The sequence below is a fragment of the Dromiciops gliroides genome, chromosome 2, assembly GCF_019393635.1.
Source record: "Dromiciops gliroides isolate mDroGli1 chromosome 2, mDroGli1.pri, whole genome shotgun sequence".
In the NCBI taxonomy this organism is placed as follows: domain Eukaryota; kingdom Metazoa; phylum Chordata; class Mammalia; order Microbiotheria; family Microbiotheriidae; genus Dromiciops; species Dromiciops gliroides.
In genome coordinates this window covers 389,199,891-389,214,663 of record NC_057862.1, presented here as the reverse complement: position 1 = coordinate 389,214,663, position 14,773 = coordinate 389,199,891, and the positions used below count along the sequence as shown (strand labels likewise).

The 14,773-nt window shown below is 39.8% G+C and overlaps 1 protein-coding gene across 1 annotated transcript in view; it reads left to right on the top strand.

The window, feature by feature from the left end:
- Nucleotides 1-12,485: 12,485 nt before the first annotated feature.
- The window catches only part of ABL1 (ABL proto-oncogene 1, non-receptor tyrosine kinase), a 208,311-nt gene continuing 206,023 nt past the window's right edge, over nt 12,486-14,773 (top strand). The window contains exon 1 of the mRNA XM_043989353.1: nt 12,486-14,096. Within this exon, the coding sequence (XP_043845288.1) occupies nt 13,961-14,096 (136 nt within the window). The 5' untranslated portion in view covers nt 12,486-13,960. The remainder of the gene's footprint in view (nt 14,097-14,773) is intronic.

Sequence of the window (14,773 nt, the reverse complement as noted above, 5' to 3'; positions counted from 1 at the left end):
CCTGAGATCTTATTAGTAGAGAGAGCTTCTGATATGGAAACTCGCTTCACAAAACAAACTCCCTTTATAGATGCAGATTTGCAAGATTACTTAAGTCTTAAGAGAGTTGCTTACTAAGAAATTAATTTACTTGTCCATGGTCATATGGCTAGTCTCTGGCAGAGGCAGGACTTGAATCCTTTGTGATGTGCCAAATAAAGTTTAGTTGACTATTGTGTAGAAATAGTAGCAGTTAAGTTTTTTTATTGACATTTTCTTTTGGGTTATATTCGGTACTGAATATATCCCTCTCCTCCCCACTCCTGATTTCATTCTCTTGTCCTAGAGAATGAAAAAGAAATGGGAAAAAAAGGCAGGTTAGCAAAGCTAACTGATCAACTGAGTCTAACATTATATACAGTGTTCTATGCTCACGGCTCCCATTTCTGCAAAGAAGCTGGCAAGTTGTATCTTTTCAGCTCTTCTTAAGTCAAAGTTTTGTTATAATTACAGACTATATGTTTTGTCCTTTTGTTCTTTCCATTGTAGTTCTGTATATTATTTTCTTGGTTCTGCTTTCTTTACTTTATTAGTTCTTGTCTTTCCATTACATTCCTGTACCCCAGTGGTTCTCAAGCTTTTTTTGTTCACAACACAGTATTTGCTTTTGGGAATTTGTAGCTCATTCAACATTTAAGATTTGAACATGCAGTTTCCCTTCAATAAGAGCAGCCATTTTTTGTTGAATTCTTTGTAAATTCTTTGTAAGGGTCTGATGTATTTTTAGTGAGTGAGGCAAGTTTTGTTTTGTGAATACTATATTTACTGTACTGCTCTGTGTAAGTAGAATTTTACACATACACACACACAGACAACAAAAATACTGCTTTGAATATTTTGATGTATATGGGACCTTTTTTGTCTAATCTTGGGGTATTTACGTGCCTAGAAGTGGGATCTCTGAGTCAAAAGGTATGGACATTTTTGTTGCTTTTTTAGCATAATTCCAAATTGCTTTCCAGAACAGTTGGACTAGTTCACATCTTCACTAGTGGTTTATTATTCTCATTTTTATCTTTACCTCAGAATTGTTTTAATTCACATTTTTCTTATTAGTGGTCTGGAACAGTCTTTTGTGTTATTTTTGTTAGTTGAAATTCTTCTTTTGGGAATTGCACAAGTCCTTTGCCCAGATATTCATTTGGAGAATGGCAGTTGGTCTTATTTAATTTGTTACTGAATCATTATACTGTAATGGTTTTATAATTTAGTTATTGTCTGTGGCCACAAGAGGGTGACATAGTTCAGTGAATCAAATTGCTAAATGCTTTACTGGAGAAATTCTATATATTGGGTTTTTTTAGCATTTTAAAAAATTCAGTTTTCTTTTTTTATTTTGAATTTGACAAATATCAATAAAAGTGAACATTCTGTATGCAAAGAGGAATAGAAAAGATCTGTACATCCAATTTGTGTACTTTGTATAGCTTTTTCGAAAAGTATATATTAAATTGAACACATTACCAATACTACTGCCCTACTGGTTCATGCCCTTTCTGAACTTTCTTCTGTGTATCTTTTTTAAAATAAATTTTTATTAGTGTCTTTTGTTGTTTCTTAAAAACACCAAATTTTTCCTTGTATATCACACACTTTTCCTCCCAGACAGCCATTCCATAAAACAAATATGTTTAAAAGAATAAAAAGGAAAGAAATCAATAAAACATCAATACATTGCAAAAGTCTGAACATATATTCAACAAACTGTGGGGGCCAAATTTAATATGTAGAGAGTTAATTAGGTGGCTTGCCACAATATTGGGGTTCAGAAAATAATGAGGGACTGCTAGGTCTGAAACTCACTCCCCATTGAACTGCTTTTTTGGATATTTCTCCCAGGCCAATAAGAAGGGAGCTTTATAGCCTCTTTTCCACAAACAAATCAGGTTTTATTAATGGGAATAAAATACACAGCAAAGTTGAAATTTAAAGTCAAAGACAAGGGAATAGAGAAAAAGAAAAATGGATAATCCCCCTAGCTCTAACAAAAAGCCTATACAATCCCCCAACTCGATTCCAGCTCAACTAATTCCAAAAGAGCCTGGCTTATTAACTCACCACCTGGGGTCCCTAGCTTCAATGGGAAACAGCTATGTAGCCAGGGTCCACAGGAGAAACTGCCAAGAAAACCTCTTGTCTGTTCCCGCCAGCTCACCCAACTAGAAATTGAGCGTTTATTCTCCCTCCCCCAAAAGGGGAGGTCCTTCACACTGCCTGTGGAGAGTGGGTTCTCCTGCTGACATCAACAGCATATGTCACTCAGGGCAGGCCAGGTGTGACCCATTCCAATCAGTCTGCCAAATTCCATTATTTTACCATATTCCCCCCCTTTGTTTCTTCGAGGAACATGGAGTGTTTCCTTGATGAAACAGTAAAAAATAACAGAATATAATACCCTATGCTAACAAACAATATGTTAATACAGAAAAGGAACAAAGGGGAAATTTTGTCCAGAAGGGCATGAACCTGTGCTTTGACACTGTCTACAGAGGGAGGGCCTCTGCAGAGAATACATATTACAAATGGTGTATATAATAACAGAAGGAAAAACAAACCAAAACTTTTCATTTAAAATCTTTGAAATCTTGTCTTCCTTGAGTGTTGAGATGTCATCAGGGAAACTGGTCTCTGGTCTGGATTCTGGTTATATCTGGACTCTGGTTGTCTCTGGACTCTTTTACTTTAGCTGTTGAACTGCTGGATTTTCACTAATCCTCAGTCAATGATCAAATTAAACAGTGAGAGTTCTTCAAAATATATCTCATATTGGGGCAGCTAGATGGCGCAGTAGATAGAGCACTGGTCCTGAAGTCAGGAGTGCCTGAGTTCAAATTCGGCCTCAGACACTTAACACTTAGCTGTGTGACCCTGGGCAAGTCACTTAACCCCAATTGCCTCACTAAAAAAACCCCAAAAAACAAAACAAAAAAATATATAGCTCATATTTAAACTTGATATATACATCATATTACATCCCCCCCCCCTTTTTGGAGGATTTTTGTGGTAAAATAATGGAATTTGGCAGACTGATTGGAATGGGTCACACCTGGCCTGCCCTGAGTGACGTATGCTGTTGATGTCAGCAAGAGAAACTAACTCTGTAATAGGATAAGATGAGGGGTGGGGGGAATCTTTGAATATCTTGTTTGGAATCATGCTTGTTCTTGTAAGTTTGCAACATTCACTTTTTTTGTGATTATTGCTATTTAAATTCTTGAAGTCATTGTGTATAGTTTTCTTGGCTCTGTTTACTTGAGTCTGCATCAGTTCAAATAGATCTTTCCATGCATCTCCATATTCATATTTTTAGCTTCCTTGTTTATTCCCCTTTAAGCTTTGAATGTTTGTTTTTGCTTTGCCTTACAGATAGGGATTACAAATCCTACTTTTGTAGATTCTGCTGATGCAGTTAATTTTATTTCAGCCCCTCATTTTTTTCTATGTATGTCTTAATTTTTAAAGATGTATTTCCTTAAGCAACAGATTGTGAGCGTTTGTTTTCTCATCCAACCTGTCATTTTTCCATTTTATTGGATTGTTTAATCCATCCATTTAAAGTTACAAGAGGTTTATATTTTCCTCTATTTGTCTGTTGGGGTTTTTGTTTTTGTTTTTTGGGTATTTTTGGTTAGGATTTTTTTCCTCTTCCTCTGTAAGGACAATATTTTGTCTCAAGTTATTTTAACTTAATCTACTTTAAGGGAACCCTACTTCTGTCAGCTTTTCCTTCACCCTTTTGTCACCCCTCTGCCCTCCCATTTGTTACCCCTTTCCCTAATTTTGGATTTTTACCTTAAATATTAGTTCCTTTTTCTTCCTTTTACCTATTTTTCTAATTCTTCCACCTTTTATCCTTTCAAATAAATAGCTAAGTAAAATCCCCCTTTATCTCCTCTCCTTCAACTTGTTTGTTTTAAAATTTCAATTTCTATGCCCTTTTCTAAGGAAAAATTTTTCCCTTTTCCCTTCTTTAGTTCTTTTGCATTTCTGTTTGTTCTAAATGTTTATTTATTTGATTCATAGCCTTTATATTGATTTAATAGAACTTTAGTCTCTATTCCTCATCCAAGCTGTTTCTATGTTATTACCTTGTTGATCTTGACACCTCTTCTGTTGTGCCTCATTCTCAGCAATACCAGTTCCTGCAGGTGATAAAAGCATTGCACCATGGTAGTAATTTTCATGACCCTGATTGTTCAGCTTATTACTACCCTTTGTCCTTCACAATTTTTTTCCCCATTTGCTATGAAATCTCTGTGGCTCCTCACCCTCTCACTCTTCTGGGTGTCAGTTGTCCCCTGGAGCTCAGATTCCCCCTTTCCTGAGGCAGGATGAATGATCTCTCCAAGCACCAAAGCCCTGCAAATTATATCTATCAGAAGATTTCTATCTCCTGTTATATAAAACTCCCCTTTGGGTGTATTCTTCAGTGGGACCTCCCTCCAATCACCAAAACAACATTGCCTCCATCCTCCCACTCCCACCCCCCCAGGTTCAATACCTCTCTTTGCCTCCTCACCCATGTAGGCCTTCTTCTTTCTGAGAGGCTATGGAAATTATTTTAATTGTTTATGATTGTCTTGATCAGAGCACAACAATATTCCCCTTATCTTCTCCTTTACCCCTTTTATGTGCCTTTAAGAACATTGACTTACCTGTAGATGGTGATATTGAGGTTTAGTCCATGATGCTTCAGGCCCGGTCACCATCACTTACTATGTGACTTCCCATTTTCACCCTTGTTTCGTTGTGTAGTTTTGTACATCTCTTAATGTTCTCTTTTTGGGGGCTATTTTGTTGCTGTTGTTATTGTTGACTCCATTGGTGCCTCTCTTTTATTTTAGTTCTCCTCTCTCTCACCAGGGTAATTTATTTCTTTACCTGTGCCTTCCTTGGTTGCTATATGTGTTTACTTTTCTTGTATTTTTGTTGTCTGAATATTTGGAAAGCAAATAATCTGCTCAGGTCTGTGTTTTTCTTTTTCTTTTTTTGCAGGGATGCTTCAAATTCTTCTAATAGTCTTCTAATTCTTTTCTTTTTTTTTTTGCAGGGCAATGGGGGTTAAGTGACTTGCCCAGGGTCACACAGCTAGTAAGTGTCAAGTGTCTGAGGCCGGATTTGAACTCAGGTACTCCTGAATTCAGGGCCGGTGCTTATCCATTGCGCCACCTAGCCGCCCCTCTTCTAATTCTTTTATGTGAGTAGCTTTAACAAATGAGTAGGCTGCCTTTTCTACTTACAATTATAGAAATGGAAGAGAATTAGGTAGACGGAGCCAGATGGTTGTAATGAGGAGAGGATGCATAAGCTGGAAAGGCTTGCTAGTTGAGAGAAGTTCCAAGAGCAGCCTTGTTAAATGGTTTACAGAAAGTTTAAAAACAAACAACAACAAAAAAAGCCTCCTCAAACAACTACATCTCCAGAAAACCAGGAGCTGACATGAATTCACTAAAGAAATTTTATTGCCTGCCTAGGTCCTGGACCCCCTTAAAACTAGAAAAAGGCAACATGATTACTAAGTCAAAGGAATGGGGAAATGGTAACAGATCAGTGTTAGCAGATCTAATGGAGATTGAGGGGAAGACAGGGAATCAAATGCAATTTATATGTACATACTGCACTTGAGGTCACAAGACCTAGGTTTATATCTCAGTTCTGATGCTTACTAACTGATCCTGGGCAAATTACCAAATCTTTCAGCTTTAGTTTCCGTGGTTGTGAGGAAAATGTTCTATAAACCTTAAGAGCTCATTTTGTTAGTTTAAAAAGGCCTTTCACATACATTATCTCATTTGTTTCTCACAACCAGATCTCTCCTTTTTATAAAGGAGGAAACTGAGAGGATGTGACCTCTTGAAGGTCACGAGGCTAGTTTGAGGTAGAGCCAGAACTAGAGCTGTTGCCCAAGTTGTCACAAAATGGAAAAGGGAGAGTATTGCAGGAATGAAGAACTCTTCCAAGGCAGCCACAGTGCTACAACTAAGCGAGTGTTGAGATTGAACTGCGCATGTAGGGTAATGGATCTGGAAGAGACAAAAACCCACGGCTGGTTTTGAAATGGAATTTGAGTTTGAACTGCTGTAGATTATAGGGAATGAGGTCAGTTTGGTTGTACATATTGGAAAGAGAGCTGGCCTGGCGACAACATTTTTTTGCTAAAATAGAGATTGAAGAAGGCTTGCAAAGCAAATGCTGGATTTGAGAGAGGAAATGATTAAGGCATGAAGAGAAACAAAGTAGAAGTAAGGTCAGCCTAAAGACAGATTACTGTGGTGGACAGGATAAGATGGAGACTTGACCAGAAAGGAAGATGTGGGAGATGAAGCTTGAGCTATGACTCAAAGGCTTCTCGCCTTTTTAGACTAAAGACCTATGTTTGGGTTAATGAGAAATGTGGATTATTATTTTTTCAATATTTAGAATTTTGTTTTCCCAAGTCACAAGTAAAATACAAATTTTGACATCAATTTTTTAAAACCTTGTGTTCCAAATTCTCTTCCTCTCCCCCCCGCCCCCGCCGCCACACTCAAGCAATTCAATATAAGCTATAGATGACCAGTCATGAAAAACATTTCCACATTAGCCAGGTTGTGAAAGAAAACAGACAAAAAACAAAACTTCAGATAAAGGAACTAACAAAAAATTATACTTCAATTTGTATTCAGATACCATCAATTCTCTCTCTGTAAATGGACTGCATTTTTCATAAGACCTTCAGAGTTGTCTTGGATCATTGCATTGCTAAAAATAACCAAATCATTCACCGCAGATCATCTTACAATATTGCTGTTATTTTGTATACATTACATTTTACTTTGCATCAGCTCATGTAGGTCTTTCCAGGTTTTTCTGAAAGCAGAAATGTGGATTATTTTTAAAAGAGTAAGCAAAGCTGGTAAGTTAGAGTTTAGAATTTTCAATGGGAAAGATCTGATTATATAACACCACATAGTCTTAGGTAAGCTGTGTGTCCAAATAGTTCCTTAGTTTCTCTCAAATGTAATAATACTAATAAAACACAGAATCATTTCCTTATCTATCAAAAATATTTTATGTGTGTAAACTTCCTATTCACATTTAAGTGGTACAGAAGAACAGCATGCTAAAACACTTATTGCCACAACAATCTTGAGGGCCCACACTACAGAGGGCTGTGTTGTTAGGACATCCTCTAGATAATCCTTAGGGGTTATTCAAGACTACTCATGCTGTAGAGGCCTAGAGGACTGTGGTGAAAAGACCACTGGATTTGGAGTTGGAGGATGTGGGTTTAAATCTCAGGTCTCCCACTTCCTATCTTGATAAATGTTTTGCAAGTCACTTTTTTCTGGACTGCGGTTTCCTCATCTTTAATCGGGGGTTGGATGAAATGACCTCTGAAGGCCACTGTAGCTTGGATCTATGAGCTAGTGATTTATAATACTAGACTGTAATAGTCATAATAGAATAATATACCTGTTTTTTCTTAGCACTTCATAATTGATATCAATCACTGACTTTATATAGGCTTTAAGATTTAATAATAACTGAGTAAATTAGAGCCTCTAATGGGTTAGAGTTCCCCACAAGGTTATAAAGAACAAACATTCTTGGTTGTGTTTTTTTTTTGGGGGGGGTATTAAGCATTTATTTGGTTTTTTTTGTCTGATAAAAGTATTTTATTTTTTCCCAGTTACATGTAAAGATAGTTCTCAACATTTGTTTATACAAGCTTTCCAATTTCAGATTTTTCTCCCTCCTTCCCCCTCCCCTAGACAGCAGGTAATCTGATATAGGTTTTATATATGTGTGTGTGTGTGTGTGTATGTATAATAACATTAAACTTATTTCTGCATTAGTCATGTTGTAAGAGAAGAATCAGAGCAATGAGGAAAAGCCTCAAAATAGAAAAACAACAGCACCAAAAACAAAAGAAATAGTATGGTTCAATCAGCATCTATACTCTACAGTTCTTTCTTTTTTTTTTTTCTGGATTTGGAGATGAGTCCCCTGGAAATTCTCCTGTACCATTGCATTGGTGAGAAGAATCTAGTCTATACAGTAGATCAACACACAATGTTGATGATACTCTGTACAGTGTTCTTCTGGTTCTGCTCATCTCACTCATCATCAGTTCATGCAAGTCCTTCCAGGTTTCTCTGAACTCTTCCTGCTCATTGTTTCTTACAGCACAATAGAATTCCATTACATTTATCTACCACAACTTGTTCAGCCATTCCCCAACTGATGGGCAACCCCTCAATTTCCAATTCCTTGCCACCACAAAAAAAGCAGCTATAAATATTTTTGTACATGTGGGTCCTTTTCCCTTTTTTATGATCTCTTTGGGAAAAAGACCCAAAAGTGGTATTGCTGGGTCAAAGGGTATGCACAACTTTATAGCCCTTTGGGCATAATTCCAGATCACTCTTCAGAATGGTTGGATCACTTCACAGCTCCACCAATAATGCATCAGTGTTCCAATTTTCCCATAGCTTCTCCAACATTTATTATTTTCCTTTTTTGTCATATTAGCCAATCTGATAGGTATCAGGTGGTACCTCAGAGTTTTAATTTGCATCTCTCTAATCAATAGTGATTTAGAGCATTTTTTCATATAGGAATAGATAAATTTGATTTCTTCATCAGAAAACTGCCTGTTCATATCCTTTGACCATTTCTCAATTGGGGAATGACTTGGATTCATATAAATTTGATTTAGTTCCCTATATATTTTAGAAATGAGACCTTTATCAGAAGTACTGGCCATAAAAATTGTTTCCCAGCTTTCTGCATCCCTTCTAATTTTGGATGCATTGCTTCTGTTTGTACAAAACCTTTTTAATTTAACGTAATCTAAATCATCCATTTTGCATTTCATAATATTCCCTATCTCTTGTTTGGTCATAAACTGAAGAACAAACATTCTTAACTCCATTTTAGGTAAAAGGAAACCAAGGCTGACTGCAGTGAGGTGACTTGGCCAAGGTTATACAGTCACAGCACTGGAATTTTTATTGAGATCTTCGACTACAAGTCCACTTGCTCTTTCAACCACAGCAATTGAAGGAAACAAGATAGTTGGTGGAACATGAGAGCAGTGAGTTATTTGATGTGGTAGGTCCAATTGTGCAGATTTGTTGAGAAATATAAGAAATACAGTTATCCCTTCCACATCATGGGAGTTGGGGGTGCAGTACCCCCTTGGTCTGGACAATCCAAGTAAAATTTTTTGGCCCTCCCTTTGTACAAGAGACGTCTGAATTTTTTTAATGGGATGTTTAGAATGCCTTATTATAAAATTTAGGTTATACAATACTATACATATATTTTATGAATTCTGAGTTTCTAAACTTTTTCTATGTCCTCTGCTGGTTTTCTTTTGTTGTCTGTGGCTTCTGCAAAACTCCCCAAAATTCCCATTTAATTTCCTATGCTGACCTGAGATATATGGAAAAAGAGATGAGGAAAGTCATGATGCAGAAGGGATAACTATACCTGGGGAAAAAATTGGTTGCCTTTCAGTTGCATTCTACATCATCCCAGAATATATTCTTTTTTTGGGGGGGGGCAGGGGAATGAGGGTTAAGTAACTTGCCCAAGGTCACACAGCTAGTAAGTATCAAGTGTCTGAGGCTGGATTTGAACTCAGGACCTCCTGAATCCAGGGCCAGTGCTTTATCCACTGCGCCACCTAGTTGCCCTGTCCCAGAATATATTCTAAAACTCCGTCTTTCTGTTTCATAGGCACTTACCATTCTTAAACTATATGCTATGCTTTTTGGTTTTTTTTTGGTGGGGCGATGAGGGTTAAGTGACTTGCCCAAGGTCACACAGCTAATAAGTGTCAAGTGTCTAAGGCTGGATTTGAACTCAGGTCCTCCTGAATCCAGGGCCAGTGCTTTATCCACTGCATGCTATGGTGTTTTTTGTTTTTTGGTTTGTTTTTAGCTTTAATGCAACACCGTTAAGTAGTGTGACAAATGGAAAAGAATAGCACTTTTTCTGTGAATGGGAGAAACTGAGAATTACATCTGTTGGAGGACAGGAATTTGCACATTAATGAACCAGACAACTGGAGTGTAAAATAACTAAACATTGTTGCCTCTTGTTGAGCTGCTGTGCAAAGTGCGGCTGGTCATCCATGACAATGCTGTCAGATACTGGAGTAGGAGGCCTCACCTCCTACTCCAGTAGGAAAGTAGAAAGAGAACCAGGAAGAGCCACTTGTAAAACTGTTTTGTGTTAAGTAATATGGAATCTATGAGCCAAGTTCTGAAAAGTTTCTGGTCTTGTAGGGTGCATGCTATGTTTTTGTTAAAAATTAAAATCTCCAGGATAGAGCACCAGCCCTGGAGTCAGGAGGACCTGAGTTCAAATCCCACCTCAGACACTTAACACTTACTAGCTGTGTGACCCTGGGCAAGTCACTTAACCCCAATTGCCTCACCAAAAAACCAAAAACAAAACCCACAATAAAAAACATGTCTAAAAAACAAATTAAAATCTCCAGATGTAGCCAAAAGTTTTGGATTGAACCTTCTGTGCTAGCAAAACTAGAAACCCAATTAAGCAGATCAACTTGTAAAATGGAATTTGAAGGGAAGTTAAGTAAGTACTGTAGTAGATCTGAAGTCAGAAGACCTGACTCCCAAATCTCAGATCTCCTTTTTATTATCTGTGTGACCTTGAGCGAGTCTCCTAACTTTAGGCCTCAATTTTTTCATCTATATGGAAGGGAGTAGATTAGATGACTAAGTGTCCTTCAAGCTATAAATCCTGTGATGTGCCCATGTTTAGAGTTGAAGGTGATTCTTCTCCTTCCCCATGGCCCATGTAAACTCCTTGAGAAACTTAAGACTTTTTGAACTGAAGGAGTTTTGCAGCATGAAAGGGACCTGAAGAGATACATTTAGATCAACCCACTAGTTTTACAAATGGGGAAACAGGCCTGTGAAAGAAATGACATTTCAATAATCATTTATCAAGTGCCAACTATATGCCTGGCACTTGCATTCTACTAATGGAATACAATTCATACATAGATACATGTATAAAATAATTACAAAGTAACTTTTTGGGGATAGGAGAGTAAAGATGGGGGAGATCAGGAAAAGTCCTGTAGGAGGTAGTAGACTTAAGCTGGGCTTTGTGGTGAGGTAGGAATTCCAAGAGGCAAAGGAGAAGAGACCATACAAGACACAGGGGACAATTTGAGCAAAGATCATCCCTCTTATGATATGTTTGAAAGGTCTGGATTAGAGATGGGGGCCATACCCTTTGAACATACCCAAACAATGGATGAGCCCCTCATCCTAAATTACCTCCCACCTCTTTCCCTTCTGATATGTATAAGGTCACGAAGTAGTTAGGTGATCTTGTCTTAACATCTTCCACAGCTTCTGGCATGACCTCTTTATAAACAGATGCTCTAATATTTGTTGCATAAACCCCCTAACATCCGTGAATAAGGAAGGAAGCGAAATTCCAATACATGCCTGTGTTTCTTATTTGGTCAACAAACAGATTAGATTTCCCAGTTATATTTTTCCTTCCATAGCTCCAATGCTTTAACTCTTGAGAAGGATGCAACGAAGACTGAAAAAGAAGACACTACTCTATGGCTAGTTGGATGGGGGTGGGGTACAGGTGGATCTCCTAAAGGTATCTCAGGGAAGAAACCCTAATCCAGCTCTGGGAAAATCCCGTCCGTAGTTTACGTCTCGCTCTAGATCTCTGCCTGTTAGGGCACTCTAGCTGGGAAGACTCGTGCCTGCTCTCCAAGGGGCCTGGGCGCCCGCAGAACCCCTGGAGGGAGGGATTGAAAAACCGGTTGGAAGAAGAGGGTACAAAGTCTCAGAGTGGCCTGGCGGACTGGAGTGAGTCAAGGAATAACTACAACTCCCAGCGGCCTTCAGGACGGTGCCCAAGGCGATTGGCTAGCAACTTTAGTAGTAACAGGCTCACCGGCCAATGGAGAAGAAAGCTTTGTCCCGACCTGATTTATCGGAGACCAATGAAAATAGGCGGGTGTTTCCTTCTTGCTTGAAAAAAACCCCTAATAAAAAAGGGGGCTGTTTTTAATTGTTCCTGTCTAGGCTCGTCGAGACGCCAGGACTGGGACTGGAAAATACGGCTGACTCATAAAAAGGAGAACGTCCTATAAAAAAACACAAAACACAAAACACCTTCCCTTGGGCGTACGTCCCTACCCACTCGTCTCTCATCCTCCTCCTTCCACTGCTTCCGCTACGTACCGTACGTGCTAGCGGCGGGCGGGGCCAGGGGGCGGGGCGCGGGAGCCCGGGGCGGGGTTGAACCTCGTTGTGGAGCGGGTTGTAATCCATCATGGCGGCCGAGGGGGTTGGTGTCTTTGCCTGAGCAGCAGCGCCGGAGCCGGTGGCCGTGTATCAGCAGCTAAGGCGCACCCCCGGCCCCCGGCCCCCGCCCCCGCCGCTGCAGCCCCGCGCCCCAGCTGGGAGGGGGAGAGACAGAGAGAGGCAGGCAGAAGGGGAGGCAGGTTGGCAGGGAGGGAGCGGGCGGACGCTCGGGAGCTCCGGGGGATGTGACTGATTGACCATTGGCTGGGGTGGGAGACCCAAGGGAGGAAGGACCGCCGGGTCGGGAGCAGCGGGTGTCTCCGGGCCGAGTTCCTTCCCCCTTCACCCCGAGGACCGGGCAGCGCCTCCCCTCCCCCCGCCCCACGGGCATCTCGGTGACTCCTTCCCGACCCCTGCTTTTGGGGTACCGGGGGAGGTGGGACTCTCCAGCACGGTCGTGCCCCCACCCTCGGAGCCTGGAGCTCCTCCGCCGATAGTTCCCCTGTGGGAGACCGTCGTGAGCGAGAGAACCAGCCTTCTTCCTTCCCTGCTGACTCCTCTGCACCCCTAGACTCCCCTGTTCCACTGCTTTTCTTCGAAGGTTCCCCAACTCTGCCACTCACTTCTCCCCCTCCTTCTCCTTCCCCCCACCTTCTGTCTCTTCCCCAAAAAGCTGCCAAGTTTTCCCCTTTGCCCCGGGTTCAGCTTCTCTCCGGTGCCACCCATTCAAACACTCTTCCGAATCCACTTGCTTCCCTTCCTCCCCTCTCCCCCCAACCTTGCCAGCCTCTAATGCCCTGAGTCTTTTTCTATGTCACCTAAGGCCTTATTAGGCTCTAGACAGCCGCAAACTTCAATGCAAAGGAAAAGCCTGGGTTGGTTCCACAGGCCCTTTAAAAAAGCTGACTTGAAATTGCTGGCAATGCATTCCTTGAGTGACTGACTGCTAGTGTAAATCTATTTGTGAAGTCTGGGTGACCCTGCTCAGTTTTCCGGAGAGAAGTAGCAGCCAGATTGGCAGGAAATTTGTCAAAGATGAAGAAACCAAGATAGGGTTTGAGCGACTTCCACAGGAAAAGTTTAAGAGCCCGTATCCAGATCCTTCTGTCAAAGACCATTCCTGATTTTTTCTGATAAGCAAAGACGCAGAAACATCCACACTTTGTCTTTGTTTGGAAGTCTAAAATGACACTGGCATACCTGACCCTTTTCGATTTAAATAATACTCCATGCAAGTACCTGACTGTCAAGAGGGATGAAAAAGTTAAAATGGGAAAACTTAAGTCCTTGTGAATATTTTTTAAAATGGCTTCACTTTTGGAAAGAAACTAATTCCTATTCAACAAGTAAAAGACATTTAAATCAAAGAACTTGACATTTTGATAGCATTATAGTTGTATTGACCAAACTGATAAACTGTTAAATTGGAACTCCTCTTTACCTGAGTGGACTTCGAAGCCTTTTTACACTACATTTGGTGAGAATTCTCTTGTTATTGATGTCAGTAAGTGATTTATCTGGAATGTGAAACCCAAATTATACTATTGTCATTCTAAGCTATTGAACCATTCTGGAAGATCTGGAACCCTCTTCTTCTGGAAAGGGTTGTCTATTATTCCTTTATGGGGCAGCAGCCTGGAAAAGTCCTTGGGGACCAGAGAAGACCAAGTTTGCCTGCCCTGCACTTTATCAAAGGAGCAGGGAAGAAGGAATCTTCAAGGCATGGGGGTCCACACTGCAATGTTTTTGTGGAACATGGTAAGTGCTTATTAGTATTGCCCAAATTAATGTTTATCGTATAAACTTTTCTAGGATGGTAGAATTAGGGCACAATAGATTTTTCTGATTCAGACTTCACATTAAAAAATTTAGAAAGCTAATATTCCTCTTGGACTCACTTTGTATGAGAAAAAGTTTCTTTATGACTTGATGTTATGTGAAATCTCATAGGTTAATTTATTTCCTACCCCAGCTTTTCTGATAAACTTGCTGTGTCACGTAGGGCAAGCCATTTCCACCAAATATGGGCCTTAGTTTCTCTTTGTAAGATGAGAGGATTGGTCTAAATGATTGTTAAGGCCCAGTTCATTTCTAATCTATGATTCTATGATAATTGAGCACATATCTTGCACAAATGTGACTTGGATAGAGTAGGTGCTTATTAAATGCTGGTTGAATGAACAGACAAGAATGGTTTTCTTATTTTAAATCGTGTTTGAAATGACATTTATGAAAAGTTATCATTGAGATTTTTAATATATTGCTTTTTGTTGTCTTGTTGTCTGTGTGTGATTACAGCTTGCTTTTAGTAAGTCTTTTTGGTTAACTTAAAACAACCAACTTAGACTGATGTCTCTCAGCAGGGAACAGCTATGAACTTATGAACTCAGGATCCTGTTCATAGTTCTGTTATGAGAAATAGTATTTGTGAGGTC